Below are 21,810 nucleotides of genomic sequence, written 5' to 3'. Positions count from 1 at the left end.
ACAGTGTGCAACAAGCTTGAACGGTAGTCTCAATATGAGTAATCATATTAAAAGGTTTGCTGTAGCACTCAATTTAATCAATGTAAGCTTAATACACGTTAAATCATGAACTGGATATTGAATTATAAATCAAATACTTGTAAAAAAAAAAAAAAAAAAAACATACAATAAATAAATAACTGGGAAAAAACAAATACAATATGAAGAATTGTATGAAGAGATTGACATAACTAAGACAAACTAAGTTATTATAAAATACCACGAGTGGCTTTTAAGAGCTCTAAATGCATGATTGACGTGATTAATATTCACTAGAACTATAGAATGTGAGACTTTTTGTAAACACTTTTCAGAAAAGGGCAAATTTAAAAAATGCTATTTAATAAATGAATTCACTTAACCTTAACACCTTGTATTGTATAAATGCACTGTCTCTTATTCTTGCACTGTTTTGTCTGCACCATCTGCACTGTTCATACTTTTTCATATTGACTGCAAATGCTGCACACATACACTTTATGCTCAGTCCCTTGTATTGTACTTAGTCCTATGTCTTAGTGTAGGTCCATGGTCCCGGAGAAACACCCTCATCTCACTATGAGTTTAAATACTTATTTTTTGCATGTGCACAAGATCGCTGCTGGGAACCATTAGTTCAACTGTATACTGACAATTGAGAGTTGAGTGTTAGAGATATATGACTAATGAATGACTGTTTTAATGATTGTTTTATTGTGCTGGGAGCTGTAAACTGAACTGCCCACACGGGATAAATAAAGTTTTCTGAATTGAACTGAACCTAACTATGTACTGCACCTGTGACAAATGGACAAAATGACAGTAAAAACCTTTTTGACCCTTTTGTTTTGACACTCAAGATAGAAGATTGATAGAAGATCAAGAAGATTGTTCACTCCAAACTGTGATCAATAGGACGTGGAAAGATGGACGTCACTGGCTAATAGCAGACAGCAGCAAACCTGTCATGTGTTTTTATAGTTGACAAGATGGTTCACTTTTTTAGGAGAACAGGTAAGGTTTAAAACATCATAACAACTGTGGAAGACCAGTTTCAACCACTGTGCAACTTATTACTGGAGCACAGCAAAACCAAGTGATGTCAAAGAGCTGCCTTCCTCTGAAGAAACTATATTTTGGACATATTTGCATGTTTTCTTCAATTTATAGCAGGGAAGTACAAATAAAACAGCACACTTCAGAAAGACAAAGTATCCACTACAAGAAAAATGCAATTCCAGTGTTTTAAGTTTAATCAGGACAACATACCCAGGAACAGCAGTAGTGCAACTTGCAGTAGTAGCCTTCTTGTAAAAAAAGGACAAAGAAAACACAGTGTAATTGCAACAGAAGTTTAAAAATCCAGAAGAAATCCATTTAGTTGGAGCCTTATTACCTTGTCTGTATGTAAAACCAAGATCCTGTACTAAAGCAAAGAGAGCTCTTCTAGGGTTTACTTTGCAAATGTATCGGCATAATCCTTCTTTTTGAGTGTTTAACAGGAAAAGATACATATCCATCTCCACCTCAAAGTATCATTAGTATTCATGCCCAACCTGAGACCTTGAGTAATTCTTCAAGCAACAGGAAAAATGCAACAGCAGGTTTTATATTCTTAGTGATAAATAAATAATAATAATAATAAAAAAGAGTCAAAATTGGAAGTGTGTGGGATTACAGCCATAGAAACAATGTCACTCAATCTGTGTGACATTCAGGTCAAACCACAACACAACACTACAATGTACTCAGAGCTCTTCTTCTGAAAGACGCAATTCAGCTGACTCCAAAATACGTTTGTACAATTAAAGACATAACAAATAAATTACACCATCTCATTTACTCACTCGCAAACACACGTTCATGAACATGATAAATAAATTTAAAGAATGAAAACTAAAAAGGAGATGTACAGCAGAGGGTAAATAATACAAGTCAAGAACAATGTCAGGCAGCCCCTGTGCCCCACCTGACAAATGAGTTCATTAATTATTATGTACATCACAAAGTTGAGTTTTAAGTAACTCAACTGTGAGTCTTTTTTTCCCCAAGGTGTCTGATAAAATGAATCAAGGACACGTTAAGTACTTGAAACTTTTCTAACCATGATACACTTTGAAATCACTCACCAATACATTTTAGCTTATGATCTCCTCTCACACGGAGGTGATGGCTGCAGCCGTGTTGACCAGTGAGGGAGGCAAAGCACAAAAGTGTGATATTCACATTGCAGCTGTACCATTAACAGATTCAAGTCATTCTGTTTTAAATTCAATGTCCACTTTTGCCCCTACAGACGGTAAACAGGAAAGCTTATTCACCAGAGCCTTACAAGAAAACAAACTCATCACTGTTTCGTCTGTTGCTCCCCCTGCCCCTTTTTCCTGGAGGCAGGATGTGGGCTGTTGGTCCAGTGTGATTGTTGCTTGGACCCTCAAGTCCATAGTCTTGACCACAGCCATCCACAAAGGTAAATATAGGGTACTTCTCCTTTGATGATGACAGAGCCTGCAGGAGAACAAAAATTATACCACCACAGAAAATGTGTTTATTCCTGAGTACTTAATCAAAAAATAATGTCTGCAATAACATTTTAATGCAACAAGAAACTCTGCAACCACTGACTCTACTTTTGAACTGATATTCATTTAACTGCCACAGATAAAAGGGACTTCAATTTCAGAAACTGAGAGCAAAAAATGTTTTGGACTTGACTGAAAAATGGTTGCAAGAGCTATAACTGACTGGTCGTTACAGCTCCAATTCTGTAGTGTAAACCATACATCACAGCTGATACCGTCAGATTTTGTTTGACTCGAGCTAAAAAACTGAAAAGAAGCAACTGAAACAGCTGTTTCAGCACTTCACAAAAACGTGACTATGAACAGACACTACTTCATAGAAGATAACAAAGCTGCAATCCTCTGTTCATTTCTAGTATTAGGTGTTGTGAAAATTAGAGCCACAAAGGTGGGACTGGGGTGTAAACTCACCGTGCTGACTGCAGAACACAGAGACTCAAAGTCTTTTTTGTTCTTAGCATAGAAGCCAATGGTGCAGCTGGGATCCATGCGGTTGAAGGGCATTTTTTTAGGAGAGCTACAGTGGAAAGACTGCAGATTGACAGAAATGAGATATGGGTCAGGCAATTAAAGGACAACAGAGCCTAGTGTTACCTGGTCAGCAAGTGGAAATTATCTATGCACGCAACACACTGCTGGGTGCAAAGTCCCAAAGTTTAAATCCATAACGTGAGGAAGAGATGCACTGAGCCATGCACACAACGAAACAAACCTCCAGTGAGAAGCTAGCTTGAGTGACATCGACCACCGGCTGGCAGTAGTGAGGGTCAAGATACAGCAGCTGATCATCTGCAAGAAAGAGGGGGATTTAAACCAGAAATTAAAAGTATAACATCAATCAATACATGCCAACTGACCAAAAAACTGTGGATGGCTCCATCACATATTACTGTTATAACATTCCCTCTATTCTTAAATGAAGAAGTTAAAGTTCTTGCTGACCTTTGTAAGAACTACCATGTGCTGAGCCACAAAGTGTAGTTCCTTTTCATAATCATTACAGACTGATTCAAAAGACATCTGTGAATGTATTAAAAACAATAGTTCCACTTCCTTCTTTGAAAGTGTATTTGGTTTTCAAAAGAATTTTTCACTTCTGTCATGATACAGATTTTGTTCGTCATTATTCCAGAAAGGGGAAATGTATCATTAGTGACCATTTCTTTCTGAGAACTGTTTGTTTGTCTGGCAGGTTTCAGCTCATAACAGAGTATGTCTAGGTTTTCTCCTTCAACACCATCAATCACACCTCATGTCTTTACACGTTTCCTATAGTCTGGCGGCAGAAACAATGAGATAACTCTGCAGTTACTTTTTAGAGCCTGTTCACATAGTTTCTCAGTTCCAGGCCTCAGGACCTACTGCTCTGCATGTTTTCAATGTTTCTGTCCTCCAACACACCTGATTCAAATGAATGGCTCCTTATCAGGCCACTGCAGAGCTTGATGAAGAGCTGATCATATGAATCAGGTGCGGTGGAGGAGGGAAATATTAAAAACATGCAGAGCAGTGGGACCGGAACTGAGAAACACTAGATTAGCATTACCCAAAATGTCATGTGATTCCAGACAATTTTAGTGATTTGCATAAAATAAGCAAACTCACTGCATTGCATTTTATCATGATCCACCTATTCTACTTATTCACAGCTTCAGTTACTTTGCAACTTCACTTCGGTATCAGCTACACTTTTACCAATGTGATTTACACTTTAATGCATCAGTAAATAAAATCCAACATATTAAAATGGCATCCATCTCATTATCCATCAAAATTGTACTCTTCAGTTGGTTTTAAATGTTTTTTATTCTGTGGATAGGTCTCCATGCTGTGTATGTGCACCTAAACTGCTTTCTTAACTTTCATTTGTAATTGGCATGAGCCTCTGTAATTCTCAACTGAGAAAGAGACTCAGCTGTGTGGTTTTCAAGAATCAAAAACACAGCAAAGAGAGCAGAGGAAATGTTGATTCATTTAATTCTTCAAAAGAACAAGAAGATGCTGGTTCTCACCTTGGTAGCCAACAAAGTACAGCGAATGCTTCGGTTTGCCACCAATTATTCCGATGCAACAATCCAGCTTTAGGATGTTCTGAAAATGAACATAGATCATGTTTATATAAGATAAGAGACATTAAGTTAAACTATTTAGGAAATATATATGTTGATGGAGGGATAGTGTGAAGTAGAACACACAAACCTTGACACATTCAATATAGGACGGGTTGAGGGCTTCCCCACCCAGCCGGACAGGCACCAGTATGATGACAGACTTCCAGGTTTGACCAGATGGATCAGGGGGAGTCTGGTTTAGTGACGGATCACACAGGTGTACTACATCCTCTTTGTACACTAGAATGCAAAGAAATATAAAAAAAAAAAAATTATGTACATTTAGACCACATACATATTGGAGAAAAGCAAGAGACATAACTTTAAGTCCAACTATTACCAGAATAAATTATGAAGCTGTACAAACACAGAGTCTGTGAATTATACCTGTACAATCCTGAGCCACATACACAGCCAGGTTTTGAATCACAGAAGTTTTAGCCACTGCTTTCCTGTGAAGAAAATTTTGAATCTATCAATGCTTAACTTTGTCAACTGTGCAAATCATTTTGACCTCATCTCACATGGAGCCTTTACCGTAGTATGTGCGCCACTATAGAGGGGCCGTACCAATCCCCAGCCTTCTTCCCTGAACCTTTGCCAATTTCCACCAGCTGGTGAACACCAAAAGGTGCTGGGGGTTGATCCCCAAACCAGGTAACAAGCTTGTGGTGTATAGGCTCCACTTGCCGGTCCCTTGCACACTCAGGTCTTTTCTTCTGGTTGCCTGGCAGCGATTTCTCAGGGGTGTTGGATCCTTGTGGAGAGCCAAATGAAGGGATTGGGACACCTCCAGCCCGGGCTGGGGAACGAGGTCGAAACACCTCAAAGTCCACATCCGTTAGCTGCTGAGCATCTGGCCAAGCCCAATCTATAGAATACAAAAACGCTTGCACTTAGTACAGCGTACCACCAAGCTAAAGATTTGGGGTATTCCTTTATCTGGTCTTCAGCAGTCAGAGGCTAGACACCTTTGAACGTGATAAAAAATTACCAGGGAACCACAATGTAAGAAATAGGTAGATAAAAGGAGAGGAAGTAGACAAAAAGAGAGGTACTTTCTTGAGTAAACCTTTGCTTGTGTTGCACAGATGGCTGGTTGTCTTTCAAGTACTATTGCAGTGAACTAATATTCATGTATAAGAGCATGTATGCAATATAACAGTCAGAGACACAAACCTCTGGGCATCAAATGGACCAGGAGTCCTTGTGCCAGCAGCATCTGCCCACTGCGCAGCATGCAGCCCCAACCACAGTCTGTGGTCCAAGTGGAACCCTCCAGCTGAGGGAACTCCCTCCTGTAGGTCATCCAGATTCTGGATACAAAAGCCAAGCGGAAACACTCCACTTCATCTGAGAAACAGAGAGGTGAAAGAGTAGAGGAGACACCAGAAAAAAAAAAAGAAGAAGAAAGAGCTCTTACTCTGTGTTTTAAAGGTGGTTTGTGAAACTTTATCACAATAAAAAGCAGAAAGTAAATTTGGTAAACAAAGGAAAAGTATCTCTCCTACTGCTAAGTTTTCATGTTAACATGTTTTGAAAAGGCTAGGGTTCACACTAGTGTGGTTAACTACAACACACTTCACTGCAACACCCAGGGTCTGCTGTTTTTGAAAAAAAAAATATTAATTTTATTATTGGGGAATTTCAGCATCTTCTGAGAATCTTGATAGATGCTTTACTGTATTTAGGACTCACCTTCACTGTTGAGTAGATAGGAATGCCCTAAGAGGGTGACAGGTGACATCTTGTTGAAGGAGGTTTTAGACTTAACAGTCCAACCTGCAGACAGACGAGTAAGACAAAATGAGGTTGGAAGGACTCCCAAAGCACATGCACAGTCGACTGCAAACTTACTACAAACCATATTTGACATTGTTCCAAGCTGACATCAGTTTGGCTTTGAGTTTGTCCATCTCATCAGGTTCTCCGGTTGCCTCTCTGTTGGAATCTGATGTCTGAGGTGACCGGAGACCACAGCTGCCCTGCCGCTCCAGGGACTGCTGTCTCCGGCTGTCCACCAGCTCATCCTGCATCACTCCACCTACGTATTGTGCTGCGCTAGGTGAGACTGAGTTCATGACTCTTAGTCCTCAGAGCTGGATTCTGGTGGACCTCATTGCGACACAGAACTGATGGGAGGAAGAAAAAATAGGCAGCAAGAAACAAGCTTTAATTACATTTTCACTCATCAATCCACTTTCTACACTCTGCCTGAAGCTCTTTAATGCTAATTATGTTTAATATTTACTCATTTTTAAAACAAATGTTAACATACTATTTCTCTCCTGCTACCTCTGTCAATATCAAATTTTTAACTTTCCACGCGTCTTTAACTTTCATGCTCAGCTTGTAATGAAAACTACTCTACAAAAGGCAAATAAGTTTCATTAAAGTAACTGTCGTGGAAAGGTCCATTCACATTTTCACTGCACAACTGTTGTACTTTGTTGCTATTGAGATGACCAATGAAGTTAAAGATGTTACACATTAACTGACAGCTGACGGTGATGTTCCAACAAAACCTTAGAATATGTTAAAACTGTATAACTTCCTGTCCACATGACATATGTTGGGGTGTTGTAGATACCTTCTACTCTGAGTAAGGCAGTGGGCATTTCATTCCCAATTTCCTCATAATTACTATTAATAAATTGGGAAAGTAATTGTCAAATTCAGTGGTACAAAATAGACAAACATGTAGCTAATAAAAAAAAAAATCCATAATTTCTACATTTACATTCTGTGATATCTGTCAGTCAAAACAAAGCTCGGAAAAATAAAAACACCATTGTCGGACTCAGTACTCTGTCTTGAACTACTGATACCATAATGTCTGAAACGATGAAGGAAAGTACAAGTGACTTTTCCACCCTGCAGTGAAACTGATGAGTAGCAGTTTCAACAGGGAACACACACAGCACTACTACTGACTGGTCACACCGATGGAAACACATCATGTGATTAGCATTTGACAACCGGTATGACGAGCTTTCCCTGTGAAAGTCATCTGATTAGGGTGGCTGTAGATCCAGCTGTTAAACATCCAAACCAATTGTACTGTCTTCAATCCAGGGGACAGTGAATGGGAGCCTTGTGATCAACATTTTTACACTAGTTATTCCTATGTACATGTTGGACACCTACCAAACCACTACGTCGGCTTTAGACACGACATGTACAACTAAAGGTTCACCAACCAATAACTATATGCAATGTGTAAAAGGTGGTTAATCATGTCGGTACCTTGTAGTAGGTTGACGCATTTCCTCGCTCCTACTAGTCGTCGCAATTAAACTAGTAGCTACTAGTACTAGCTTGCTAAATAAAGCTAACTTAAGCGGCTCTGACGCTAGCTCCGGTGTGTCTACTAACATTCACACTAGAAAGAAAAAAAGACTTAATGAGTTTTTCACGACTCACAGTTGACGTTGGTGAGGTAAGCGTTCCTCCGTTTAACAGGTGAGGTATTCTGTACACACGATCACGAATATAAACCAGTACATAGCGGGTTGCTTCCCTGGTCAGACACCGCTTTAGCATCTCCCTGTGACACTAGAGGACATTTACTTCCTGTTGTCCTTTCCTGACGTTAAATGATTGGTTGAAGTAACCGTGTTGCGAAAGTTGATTGGATAATGTCTCCTGAATGCCCATACACGGTTTGCCATTGGCTCATATTAACCCTCGCGTTTATGCCACCCGTAATTCATGATTTATAATATGCTCATGAATTAAACGAGTACAGCTGAGATGATCAGTCTATCTACTTTTAGAATTGTTGAATGCTTCAATGTTTCATGGTTTCATCTCTTTATTTATACATGTATTGCTGTTATCTTAATAATAATAATAAAAAAAAAAACGTTAGACTGTAAGTTGGACAAAATAGACATTGTTAATATGTCACTTTAAATTCCATGCTAAAAATAACCAGAATCAGAATGCTTAATTTATCCTTCAAGGAAATAGTTTTGATGCTGTTGCTCCCATTGAGTGATAGTTGCAAGGTGACAGTCAAATATAATAAAATGTATATAAACTATAAATATATGTAAACATCCTCAACATTGTCCGACAGATTAGTCAATGGATAAATCAACACTGAAACAGTCATTTGTGGTGGCCCTGTACAGAACATTTCAAATTATGGCCACATGTTCAGCAGCAAAATTGAAATGCTGTTTAAACATAAATGAATAATTATTAATTGTCTAATAATAATTTTATGTTTTAAATATCTTTCTTTTCTAATGGGTATTTTATAAAAAGATCATCTTTTAATTGATCCCCATTCATTCCTAAATGAATTCAGTTCATAGACATTTCACACAGCAGCATTGATGTGATTAATATTTTTAACGAGGACTTTATTCCAGCAAGTTATTAATTATTATTATACATTTATTATTATTATATATAGTTATTAATAGTTATACCTGCTTTTGACAAATCTACATGCTGTGAAAAAGGTCTATTTAATTTTTATTTTTCATGTTTGCCCACCCATCACTCTCCCTTTCAACACCAGAATAAAATCTAGTCAATATATGTGATCAATAGCTGTGAATAAATGCATCTTTTCCCTGTAAATATAGTTTTAATGACGTGCGATTAACTGTGGCCAAACAGGTGCTTGCTGTGCTAAGATTTTACAAAAGTCTGAGACATTACAGAAAAAAGAAAAGTGTCAGAGACGACAAGTTTGGAACAAATTGAATTTTATTCCACATACTGCACTTCAGGTGTCTGCATTTGTATCACATCTATCACAAACAAAAAATGCCCCAGTGATACAACTAAATACACTCTCAGTGAAAAGAGAAATGTGGAATGTTTTCTATACTTAGACTTTTGTGTTCATCTGCAGAATCCATATCTTTACACAGGATAGTTATTACTAACTTACAAACAATACCAGCAAATTTTTAAAGTGCATATATACTACTCTCTCTGTCAATCACAAAAAGAAAAAAACAATTCATCAGACATGTAACACTAGTAGAGACACCACTGAGAAAAGGCCTAAAAGTGGATGTCATAGATGTATAAGAGTACAGTTTTATTTATCAGGCGATTAAACTTCCTTCATCACATCAGGATATAAAATGAGTAATTTCTGTCAGTATAATATATAAGAGAGTGTATTTAAAAATGTAATCCCTATTCCCAAATATATAATTAACAGTCACGTGAACACAATAGAGAAATAATAATTCGTGTTTCAAGTGTTCACTTGATTTCATACTGCAAATGTCTTGACATAAGACTCATAAATGCATATTCAGTAACCCCAAGGCTAATAACATCCATTCTGTTGTAAGTCAGCCTCATTAGAGAAATTTTCATCATACAGATTATTAATGAAGGTTCAACATGTTACCGGATATTGTGAACCACTAGAGGGCAGTAGAGTACTATGTTGTATAAATAAAAGAAAGCCAAGAAAGGTAATTCATGTACTACATGGGATATAATTTCATATAATGACACATCATGTGAGAAAGAATTTTATATCACCAGTATAGCCAAAATCAGATTTCCAGGTTATAGCTCTGTGCAGCATTTTTTTTTCAGTACTTGCAGCTCATTGTTTTGTTTTACCAGACAAATGGAATAATTCTGCCAGTTCTGGAAAAACTATACTGACTAATCTAGAACAAATTTAAATATCTAGCAAGGTTAATACGTTGTGGAGACTAAACCACCTGCTTGAAACTGAGATATGTACTTAAAATTACACTTCTGCCTTGATGTCATTTGTGCATGTTGTTATTAGCTGCATTGCATTGCCTTTTATGTTTGTAAAACCTGGGATAAGAAAATGTATATATTTAACAACACATTAAAATCCACCTTTCTTTTAAGACTATAAAAGAACTTGTAGCAGAACAGTGACAGTCGTCCCTGCGTACTGTTGTAGATGATTTGCATAAGATTATGTACACTGGATAGTCACTCATGTATGAACAGTAAGAAAATGATTATGGTCAACATCCTGTGAACAACAACTTTATCAGTATGTAACACAGAAACGTGGGCATTACATTACTCAATCTGGACTACCTAACTTGTAGTAGCTTCCTAACTACACAGTCAATCTGATTACACAGTAGATAACCTTGTTAGCAATAACAAATTCATTGTGTTATTCCATTTTGATATGCTCAAGGCCTATCATAGGTATAGAGCCCTTAACAAATAAATTATGGTATGCTACATCCATGTCTGCCTGCTCTTCCAGTTTTGGCTGAAAACAACCCAGCTATTCATTGTATGAGCTTATTATATGCTCTTGTCCTATACACACATAAGCAATTCATTGTGCCAGAGTGATTCAGGATTTCCTTCTTGAAACTGGACCTTAATTGCTTATTTCTGACATGGCCCTTGCTGGGTTAACAGAGAAGAGGCAGCAGATTCTCACTGACTTATAAAGTCACTCGCTCACAAACACACTTGTGTCCTAATTCGTGGACCATGGAATTTGGGATTTAAATGCATGAAAATCAGTTGCTGACACCAGTGCCTTCTGTGGCAATGTGAGTATTTGTGAATGTCACTGGAGGCGGAGGACGAAAAAAAGAGGGGGCTGTGGTAGCCCTCCTGCAAAGAGGAGATATGCGCTGAGCCTGAGCCTGTCGGCCCTGGTTTCCTCTGCAGTAGGACACAGCCTTCAAGAACCATCAGAAATAGACCCAGAGTGGCTAAAAGCACATGTGCACACACCCGCACGCACATACGCATGCACGCGAGCACGCATGCACACAATCAGCTGCAACAGAGCTAGACAGTATTGATTTGACATCCACTGAGTGCCTGCGTTGGCTTTGTCTAGCCACTCAGAGAAACTAAACTGCTGCATGACAAACATATAAGCTTAATCGTGTTGTTGCTTACTCACTGCTGTCAAAACTCAAAATGCTGTGTGTATTAACGTGTTACTAATGCAAATATTACGATTTGACTGTTTCATTGTCTTCACTGATAAGCAGTTAAGTAACAAAGAGTTGGATGAAAGACAAAATTGAGTGACTGGATTTGATATTCACAGTATTCAGCATGTTTTGATCAGTAAAGCACTTTTGACCTTCTTGTACCTATTATACATGTACAGTACATACCATGTGACATGCGTTCACATAGACCCACACATATATATATATGTATTTATCTGATAAAAGTGATTCACGTTACATCAAGAATTTTCTTATTAAATTATTTATAATAGAAAATCAACAGTAAACACACCTTTATCATAGAGTTTTAGTCCTGGTTTAGAGTTAGATTGAGTTCAATAAATAACAATTCATATACTCTGAAACTGGAATGTACATTGTTTTAAGTGCTTGTCTTAAGTGGCATTGTTCATCCAAAAAAGGCATATTTTTTGGCATATGGGGTCACATTTTCGGCAGACTGCTACTTGGTGCAGCTTTCTCTAGTGGTGAACAGACTGGACTTTGGGTCACCACTGCAGCCCCAACAGCTACTCGACCTCCATTGGGGGTGTCACACTTTCCCGCTGTGCCTCCCAACTTCTCCTCTGTTACTTTAGTCTGTTGGTCTTTGCTCTTGGCCCCCTCCTGAGAGCCAAGCTTGATTGGCCCGAGCACATTTTTAGCCACAGTAGTCAGCTGGCTGACAAAACTTGTCTTCTCGCCAGGGGAAACAGGCCGTGACTTACAGAGAGAAGGTCCGCAGAGGGAGGGGGTAACCCCGGTCGGGGATGGCGAGGGGGAGGGCGAATGCTCCTCCACCACCTCCAGGCGACATTTGTCCTCCCAGTCAAGGGTTCCCCGGTAGCAGTTGACAGGGCCAAGGGCCTGTCTCACCTTGCCCAGTAAAAGCGGCTGTCCATGTGGGGGAACGACAGGAGCAAGGACACGAGCTGAGAGTTTGGGGCTTTTGGAGCCGAGGTCTGGAGTTCTTGAGTCACTCATGTCAGCCTTTCTCGTGCTATCCCCCATACCTGATGGTTTAAAAGTTCTGTTCATGCTCAGAGAACCTCCTGTCACCCCTGTGTTGATGGCAGTGGATTTATCTGGAGCAGGAGCACAGCTTTTGGTGAATGCAGCACCAGGTAATCCAGACCTATTTTTGCTGTTTGTTTCCTGCTTTTGGTCAGGTCTGCCTGCTAGTTGCTGCTCCTGGGGATCTTTACTGTGAGATAACATACTCTTGGCAGCCTTGGGGTCCAGTTGTTTTGGCGGTATGTCTGCCTGACTTTGCAAGATCTTCTCAGGTCCTGTCTGACCACCTGCACCTCCTGTTGTTTTGGTAGATGTTGCAACTTTAGTGGTTTCTGTACTTAGCTTGGAGCTTTGTGAGTTCAATGGCAGGTCACTTGAGTGAGGCTTTCTTGCTAAGGATGACTGTGAGGCTCGACTTAGCCCAACCTCTTTCTCCCTCTCTTTCTCCCTCTCCCTTCCTCTCTCCCTCTCTTCCCTCTCCCTTCCAGCCAGAAGTGTTTCCCTGCTAAGTGGTGACTCCTGTCTCCCTAGTCTCCTCACAGGCTTCAGCACACCTGTCTCTGGGGAAGTTGAAGACGAGGGAAGGGGCGGGGGATTAGGAGGCAAATTTTCCCCTTCTGTCTCCAGCAGGCTCTGGAGCCCAAGCTCACAGAGGAAGGCATCCTTTCTGTACTCTGAGTGCTGTGCCTCGAGGCTGTGCTTCCTCAACGGACCTCCCAGTCCTCCTGTAGAACTGGACTGGGTCAGAGGTGAGCCCAGCTTCTCTGCTGATTGTACCCGTTTAAGAAGAGGTGACCGTGGGGGCTCTGCACTCTTGGGCCTTGGACGGACCACTGGGGGTGAGGAGTGAAGCTTGACAGGGAAGGACTGGGTAGTGTTGGAGCTCCCTACTGTGTGGCCTGGCAAGGGTGGTGGGGAAGACTGGGTTGGTGAGGGTGTGTGAGCCAGCGGGGACAGGGGGATGTTACCAGCAGACTTACAACGGGCAGAGCGATACTGGCGGTGAAGTTTTGGTGAGAGGCCATGCAGGGAGCTGGGCCTCATGTGCTGAGATGGAGCAGGGGAGTTTGGGGTGCTGGAGGCCGGAGAGCTGCTCTGGGAAGAAGCACCTGAAGAAGCACAAAAATCAGTGAAGAAACTCTGAGGAAGAGGCAGGATTTTTTATTTAAAAGCAAAATGCACTTTATATACCATAAACTCTGTATATCAAACTCCTAACTCTACATTCCAAAACTAGTTCTATTATTTTCTGTTCAGCTGTTACACTGAAACTGATCTTAGAGTGTTTTCATCTGACATTGTTTATTTCCAGAGTCATACCCAGGTACGAGGGCTCAGGGGTGGAGCGGTAGCCCTGAGTAGGAGACCGTGCAGATAGGTTGTGAGTTGGAGAGCCAGGAAGACTCTCACTGGAGGACAGAGAGCGATTCAAAGAGGATAGGCTGCGGCTGGTGTGGAGAAGGTTGGACTGTTTTGTGATCTTACGGAACAAGGAGCTACGCTTCTTACTGCAGGATAGACAGAGAAGGGAAAGAGAGGATTGAATTGGGATCTCACAATATTATATACCAATCTATTTGTATTCTTAACCAAAAAAAAAAAATATTGGAAGTTATGCATGTGAAGCACTTGAGTTTGACACTTCTGCTGACTATTTTACAAAGAAATACCACACTTTTTTCAATAATTCCCGCTGTATTTCCCATGATCATGATCAATATTACAATTAGACATCTTGTTATGTCAAAGTTTTGGGAATTCTCTTGTTGCTGTATTCATAAAAGCCATGTTGTCTGCAGTAATGTAAGAAGTCTTGTATTTTTTGAAGAAAACCAAAATGAAAGGAATCCAGTGGCAACTCTGAATGAATAAACTCAAACTCTTAAGATTAGTTATTTGTGAACTAATGAGCAAAAACATGCAAAACCCACTTGGAATAAACACATCAAGATATCTGAATCGTGCACACAGCACTGTATAGGAACTCTCCTGTCTAAAATAATGTACAGTACGTTCAGGAATCTAGAAGTTAGCTGAGTCATCAGTGCAATGGGACTGGCATGTAAGCTCCTACCTCTCCTGGCTGTCCTTGCCCATCGTCCTCTTGTTTCGTCGGGCCATCTTACACTTGTAGCTGGCCTTACGGGCAGGACCCACTTTAATAGAGGTGTTCTCAAACGGTGTGGTTGTCACAGTCACCTTGTTGCCACTCTGCACAGATCAATGAAATCAAATGAATGCTATATTGTTGTTTCTATATATCCATTGCCTGGCGGTGTGCAAACCATCCAGCATTTGTATTTGTATTTGTTGAGGGAAAAAACGATTTGTATTGGAATAAAATTCAAAATAGGGGTAAAAAACATGATTTTTGATGTGTAAAAAATGTGTAAAAATACGTATTCCTTAATTATCTATTATAATAATTATGGATGTATATGTAATATCGTTTGATATTTTGCATTAAATGCAGCTAATAGAGGTGATTCAGACTGACTTGAAGGGGCAGACCGTGACTATGATGATGACTTGGTGCTTGTGGGAGACTGTGTTTCAGTAGGTAAAGCGGTTAGCAGTTCGATGCCCGGAATGTGCCAAATGCCGAAGTTTCTTGAGCAAGACACCGATCCGAAGTTGCACTGGGAGCAACTGGCACTGGCGTGTCAATGTGTGTGTGCTTGTGTGTGTGAATGGGTAGATGTATCTGTGACTGTAAAGAGCTTTGAGTACCAATAGGTAGAAAAGATGAATACTAACATGAGAGAACCTGACTGCAGACCTCTCAATGCTAATGGAACGTAATGGAATAATCTCCCGGTCAAACTCTACTACCCCAAAAGTTATATGCTGCCTCTACAACCCAGTTAGGATAAAAAAAATCTATTGGACAATAATAATGATGCAGTTAAGTCATGTTTCATCCAGTCAGAGCCTCCTCTGTTGCGGAGTTGAGACTTTTCACCCTGACTCCTGAACATCACTCAATCCAGACAGACACACAAATACTCAGTGGTCACATGAGGAAAGGCAGCTTTTAAAAAGGATGTTTGTTTTGTTCTCAAATAAATTCATTTTAAAAGTATTTATACTATACTCTTTGAAATAAGTATTTGTAAAACACACGTTATTTGTGCCTTTCCGAATACTGTATTTGGGTTTAGCTCCACCCCTACCATTGCCTGTGTACTGTTTGTTTATATTATCAATACAGTGCAACTGAGAATGAACAAGCAGACCTTAAGGATGAGCTCTACCACTTCAGTGTGGACTAGACCGTGGACAGGCTCCCCATTGACATGAGTGATGAGATCACCAGCACACAGGCCAGCTTCCTGGGCGGGGCCGCCATCCTCCACATGCTGTCAAGACACACAAAATATTCTATGAGAGGGAGAAATCACTAAAATGCACAGATGTAGAGAATGCATTTATCGAGACGCTAGATCTCAAGTTGCAGTGGGTATTCTCACTTCACTTCACATATATGATGTATACTGTGAGATGAAAGCAGTGGTTCTAACAATATGGCTCAATTGCAAGTACGCTCCCTCTTTACATGAGGTTATTGTGGTCTGGCATAAAACAAGCAAGCGAGCAAGCCTATTGTACTGCAGACAAAGTCTTACAAGATTCTTACCCAAACAATGTGATGCACGCTGTAGATATCGCTGTCTCCAATGTAGACCCTGATGGCCCTGAGAGTGAAGCCATACTTCTTTCCAGAGCGATGGATGGTGATGGGTGAGCGCAGCACACTGACTGCAGGGAAGAAGTCTCTACTTGGCGAAGAGTCACGAGATGAGGGGTTTGAAGAGAAAGAGTGGGGAGACATAGGACTGGCCAGTGGAGAGAAACCGCCATGCTGCTCCACTGGATGCAGGTAGAAGGTAATGGGTGAAAGTATATGTTGTATTAGTGTGCCACACAAGTATTTCCTAAAGTATCTGATTTTTGTTTCCTTTGTGCCTCTCACCTGATGGTATGATAACAGACAGGGCTGTGGCAGATGCTGACTTAATGACCTTGTTGCCTGGCCTGGAATTGCGTTTCTCTCCATCACCAGACAAATGCTGATGGCGTGCCCTACGTAGCACCAGGTCATTGGTGGCTCGGGGTCCCAGAGGGTCATACAGTGGAGTCATCACATCACGACTGGCTGTTACAGGACCCGGGGATAATGTGGTGATGGCTGTGGTAATACCTGGTGTCTCACCTGGTCTAGGAGATTTGTCTGTGTGGACGTGACATGTGGAAATATTAGTTATTTCATGTTACATAGGATTACAGATCAAAACAGCAACGTTCAGAATTTCTCAGCTGTACACTTACTATGGCCAAATATTGATCAGCTAAAATGTAAATAATATTGATGATCATGTAATAATGCAATGTTCTGCTGGAAAGCTTTTTAACCTGGCATTCATGTCGATGTTACTTAGGCATGTACCACCCACGCAGACCAGACCAGGCACCCTCATCCCATAGCAACCACATTTCTTGATGGCAGCAGACATCCCCAGCAGGATGCAGCCTAATGATCCACAGAGGCCCCTCCCCTCAACCCATAGCAGGTGGTCATAATGTTATTTGCTCACACACCTGCTCCATTGACCTCCCTCAGACTGGTCCTCTGCTCCAGGAGGCTCAGTGAAGGGACTGTGGTTCCGTCCAGTGATGTTCCACGAACTTTCATGGAGTTCTGTCGTGACAGGAAGTCTGGCTCACCCTCTATAGGTGAAGCAAACCGATGTGTGTCCATCAGTGCAGAGAAGCGTCGACGAGCACCAAGAGGAGGGCTTGCATCTCCTTCCATGTAGAGTGACTCTGAACAGGACAGCCGCTTCCTGCCGAGGAAGACACAGACAGTCACACGATTTAACCATACTGTGGCTCTCTGTAAGGATCTCACACAATTATTACTTATTCTAAGATTAAGATGGATATACTATGTACCAAATCTAATGGACAGACATCCAAAGGACATATCAGTCGATCCAGAGTGGTTGCTTGCTAGCGTGACTAGAAAGATGAGCAGTAACTGGTGATTTTATTGTCAAGGTATTCTCTAATTTACTTAGGAAGGAGCTGAAGGCAAAAATAAATTATAGCTTGATGTCTTGGAATTCTGAAATGGAAGAAGAGAAAATCCAATATATGAATGATGCACCTCTTTCACCTTAATCTAGAATGTACAAATGAATGATTTTATTTTATTTAAATCTTGCCACATGCTTCCTAAAAATTAGGTGAAAGTGTTTCTGCTTCATGCTTTCTGCCAGCAATGTATCTGTTACTAACACTGAGGGTTGCATCAAAATCTGGTGATGATATTACCAACAAAACTAGATCTTGGGATGAGAGTGCATTTTTCATTTTGAAGGACTAAAACCCATGATGCAAGCTAGTGAGAGGTCTTTCATTTTCTAGTTTAATGTGAAGAGCCTTATAATAGATAAAGACTGAACAACTGTAGTTAACAAGTTAGTCAATGACATACAAAGTTACAGCTACATTTGTATTAGTCATTACAAATCATGGAAAAATGACACACTGAATTTCTGTGAAACATACAGTATTAATCATCTCCTCCGATCCACAGTGAAATCCACAAACTTTGGAAAAGCTGCATATGTTTCCTACTGTTGACTCAATGTGAGTGCGAACTCTCACACAAAGTTCTTTTTATACAACAAGTGACAAAAATGTCATTTCATGTTCCAGTGAGACAGAAAACAGATAAACGTGGATATGTGACATTGGCTGGTCAGAGAAACGGAAGTACAAGGAACACCTCAGTCATTCTGTCTCACGGAAAAAAAACATGGACATGGCTTTAAGACCGCCTCATCCAGTGATTAGCCTCCACTCACATCTCAGGGGATCCGGTCCTCCAGCTCTTGTCCCTCATGCTGAAGCTGCCCAGGCTCTCCCTCTTGGTCACCTTGTCTTCCCGTGAACCCTTGTGCTCACGACGGGACACGGAGGTCGTAGCTTTCTGCTCCAGCTGAGAGAGATGCTCCATGCTGCTGTACACCTTCAGGGGGATACAGTCAGATCCATAACCATTTGGCCTCTTGGTTTTATTGCTTATTCCCATTGTATTTGTTTTAAATGGCTTCAGCACAATGAAACACGTATACTGCTGATTTGACGGGTTTACGCCTCGGTTCAGGTACATCTTCTGAGTCCTGTGATTTTGTGAGCAACCACAGACAAACCTTCTTGTTAAACTTCTTTTTTAGAGGTACTCCAGACAGAACTATGTTTCATACATTGCCTCAAGTTTGATAATAAAAAGAATATCTGATGCTGTGGAGTTAGATATAAGTGAGCGTGCCCAATCTCAGCAGAAATGTTCTCTGCTTGAGGCGACACTAACTGCTGAATAACATGCCTGGATCTCCAGTTCAACTGTCGCTGGTTATGTTACATTGTTAACAATGCCAGTAGGTTTTAAAGGAAGAATGTGTGCAATAAAAAAGGAATGTGTCCATAGAGTGTTTCAGGAGTAGAATGTTAAATCAGAGGAGTACTCTTTAAAGGACTATTCTGGTCCAGATTTAGTGCTCCGTGTAGCGCGCCAGTGCATAACGTCTGAGAGAAGAATTATTTTCACTCTTCTGGTTGATTCGTGATATGCACTGAGCCAGCCTCATGGGCTTCAGCCTTTAAAACATCCAGTGTTCTGATTTTTAAGGTTAGTTTTAATGTTAGTCTCAGTCTAAAAGATTGCCTCAAATTCTGACCCAAATACTTTCACAGCCTGATGAGCAGAACATCGTGAAGTCTTGTATTTTCAATATGTAAGCAAACAAATAGTCAGTTTTAATATTTTGTGGCACACTTCCTTTCTGTTAAAATTTTTTTGTTTGCCATTGTTGTTGTAGTGTCTGCTGAAAGGGTTTGAAGCTTTGGGTACTGTAAAGCATTATGAGACAATTTGAATTGCTATTGAAGCTATATGAATAACATCATCTATCAAGTAGTGATTGTATGTATATTGTATGTATATTTCCTATGTTGCCAGCTTGTGAACATTATGAAAAAAAAAATACATGAATGAATCATGGTCAAATTGAGAGACATTTTTGTTAAATTTACATATTATTTATCCTTACAATACACATGATGTTGGGTCATGGGGGCATTGATCTATTGACAAAGAGATAAACATGGCCCAAAATATTGTTATTTTCTTGTAATAACAGTGGCTAAAACATTTTTAGCAAGGCCCCTGATAGAAGAATAGTGTTTTCATACTGATTGTGAATTGTCTAATGAAGCGGAGTGACATCTTAAAAGGATGTAACAAATATAACTCAGCATTCTACTGCGAGTTTCAGTGTCCTATGTGACCTACTGCACTTGCATGTTTTCACCATGCATGTGGCATATCCACAAAGACAGTTAGTAAGGTTGTCATTATATGCAGAGTAACACGGGAAACCTAAGCTGTGTGGGGGAGGACAACAAGACAAGCTGTGTTAAAGGAAGCCTAAAGAATAGTCACCAGTGCACCATGGAAACAAGTATCAACAGAGGACACAGCTGTGTTCTCAGCAGGAAAGCTAAAACTCATGTTGGAAATGGCTTCTTACATTTTTCTTCAGTTAAAAACATCTCAGAGCTATGAATTAATTTTATCAAATCCAGAACACATTTTGGAAAAGCTTCTTCAAACGATTACAAAGACAGACAAAGGACGATTAGAGACATTTTTAAGTTTTGACGTGTGACCATTGTGAACCCTTTTATTATCTCACCTGTACAACTGAGTCATTAGTAATGGCTTTCCCTCTTTCATGATCCAATTTCATCTTTGTTTTGTTTGTGTTTTTAGGCAATCTGCCCTAACAATGAACCACAATCAAATACTAAATATGAAATTAGATGAAATAAGGCTACACTACAATGAACTAATATATTAAAACACAATGATCTCTCTTGTTACTGCAATACAAATGTTTGCCACCAGGGAATCATAAAAAAGTATACAGTATCTGTATATGTGTATCAATAATATCAAGCAGGACTTCATCAACATTTACATCAGTAGTATAATATAAATAATATCTGCTTAGTTTTGATATTTACAGTGTGAGGAAGTGGTGATTTAAGTTAAGTCTGAGTAGCAGCACAAAATAATATAATAATAATATATAATGATAAGATAAGGCATTTTAAATGAATGACTTCTTTTATAGACTAACTGATTATTCATCTAATAAATGTAGTGCTGTAGTACCAAATTAAGGACAGACACTATAGACAAGTTTTTTGTGCTCTAGTCAGTTCTGAGCTTTTGTGTTACTGTTCCTCTTTCTGACAAAGAATAAATCATCCAAAATGCAAAAAATAAATAAAACAAATAAACGTGTAAACATGTGTAATTATTTATTTTATTAGATGTTGTCTGATAGAAATGTCTGCTAATTTGTGTTTATTTCATTATTATTTATTTTATTATTATTAAGATCCAATACATTTCCAAAATGACAGGTACTATCTATTTGTTATGTGTTAAGGTATTTTTTTAGATGAAAATATGAAAAAATACTATACCTTTGTGTTGGATTTTTTTTTTTTTTTTTCCAATTCATGGAACGATAAAAAAAATGTTTATAATTGTGAAGTTGGCTTCATTAAGTTTTCGCAGATATTATATCTGGTGTGTATCCCCTTAAAACAAAACAGAATCAAGTCTGTATATTATGCTACTTTAACTGTAACTTCAAATGCATCTTAAATTAATTGAAATTGAGCTCTCAGTGAGCCACATTTGATTTACTGAAGAGCTACTTCACAAACCAAACATGAGAGAATCAAGTGAGACCAGGAGAGAGACAGAAGGAAGGAGCATGGAGTTAAACAGGCAGATAGAGAGTGAACAAAAATGGGAGACTTTAAAGAGGGAAAGACAACATAAGGTGACAAAATCCCACCATAAAGAAGAGACATAAGGAGTTTCAGTGTCTTGCTCAAGGACACTTTGGAGCGAACCATTCGGTTTGTTGATACCCGCTCTACCTACTGAGCCACAGCCGAGAAAATAGTCTTGGTTGTAGCACACACATCTGCAGACAGGTACAGCAAAAATGGCATGAGACTCATGGGTGCATGGGTAGA

At 39.7% G+C, this 21,810-nt stretch overlaps 2 protein-coding genes across 4 annotated transcripts in view; both read right to left on the bottom strand.

Moving 5' to 3' along the window:
• Positions 1 to 1,248: 1,248 nt before the first annotated feature.
• Positions 1,249 to 8,275, bottom strand: atg4da (autophagy related 4D, cysteine peptidase a). The gene is made up of 11 exons (XM_047579510.1): positions 8,135 to 8,275; positions 6,576 to 6,843; positions 6,410 to 6,493; positions 5,891 to 6,064; positions 5,249 to 5,582; positions 5,099 to 5,163; positions 4,800 to 4,951; positions 4,613 to 4,691; positions 3,313 to 3,389; positions 3,012 to 3,131; positions 1,249 to 2,526 (listed from the first exon to the last, which is right to left on the bottom strand). Exons 2-11 carry the CDS (start codon positions 6,790 to 6,792, stop codon positions 2,347 to 2,349), a joined length of 1,482 nt encoding a protein of 493 aa, XP_047435466.1. The 5' UTR covers positions 6,793 to 6,843; positions 8,135 to 8,275; the 3' UTR covers positions 1,249 to 2,346.
• Positions 8,276 to 9,415: 1,140 nt separating this feature from the next.
• Positions 9,416 to 21,810, bottom strand: part of mast1a (microtubule associated serine/threonine kinase 1a) — an 81,686-nt gene continuing 69,291 nt past the window's right edge. For all 3 annotated transcript variants that reach the window (XM_047578811.1, XM_047578813.1, XM_047578814.1), the window contains 8 exons: positions 18,555 to 18,718; positions 17,284 to 17,528; positions 16,658 to 16,915; positions 16,322 to 16,554; positions 15,921 to 16,043; positions 14,759 to 14,895; positions 14,005 to 14,192; positions 9,416 to 13,793 (listed from right to left, as the gene is read on the bottom strand). In XM_047578811.1, coding sequence (XP_047434767.1) covers positions 12,115 to 13,793; positions 14,005 to 14,192; positions 14,759 to 14,895; positions 15,921 to 16,043; positions 16,322 to 16,554; positions 16,658 to 16,915; positions 17,284 to 17,528; positions 18,555 to 18,718 — 3,027 coding nt within the window. In that variant the 3' untranslated portion in view covers positions 9,416 to 12,114. The remainder of the gene's footprint in view (positions 13,794 to 14,004; positions 14,193 to 14,758; positions 14,896 to 15,920; positions 16,044 to 16,321; positions 16,555 to 16,657; positions 16,916 to 17,283; positions 17,529 to 18,554; positions 18,719 to 21,810) is intronic.

This window comes from Mugil cephalus, chromosome 2 (assembly GCF_022458985.1).
Source record: "Mugil cephalus isolate CIBA_MC_2020 chromosome 2, CIBA_Mcephalus_1.1, whole genome shotgun sequence".
Taxonomy (NCBI): Eukaryota; Metazoa; Chordata; class Actinopteri; order Mugiliformes; family Mugilidae; genus Mugil; species Mugil cephalus.
Note: the sequence above shows the minus strand (reverse complement) of the source record. Positions and strands in the feature narration are given on the sequence as shown.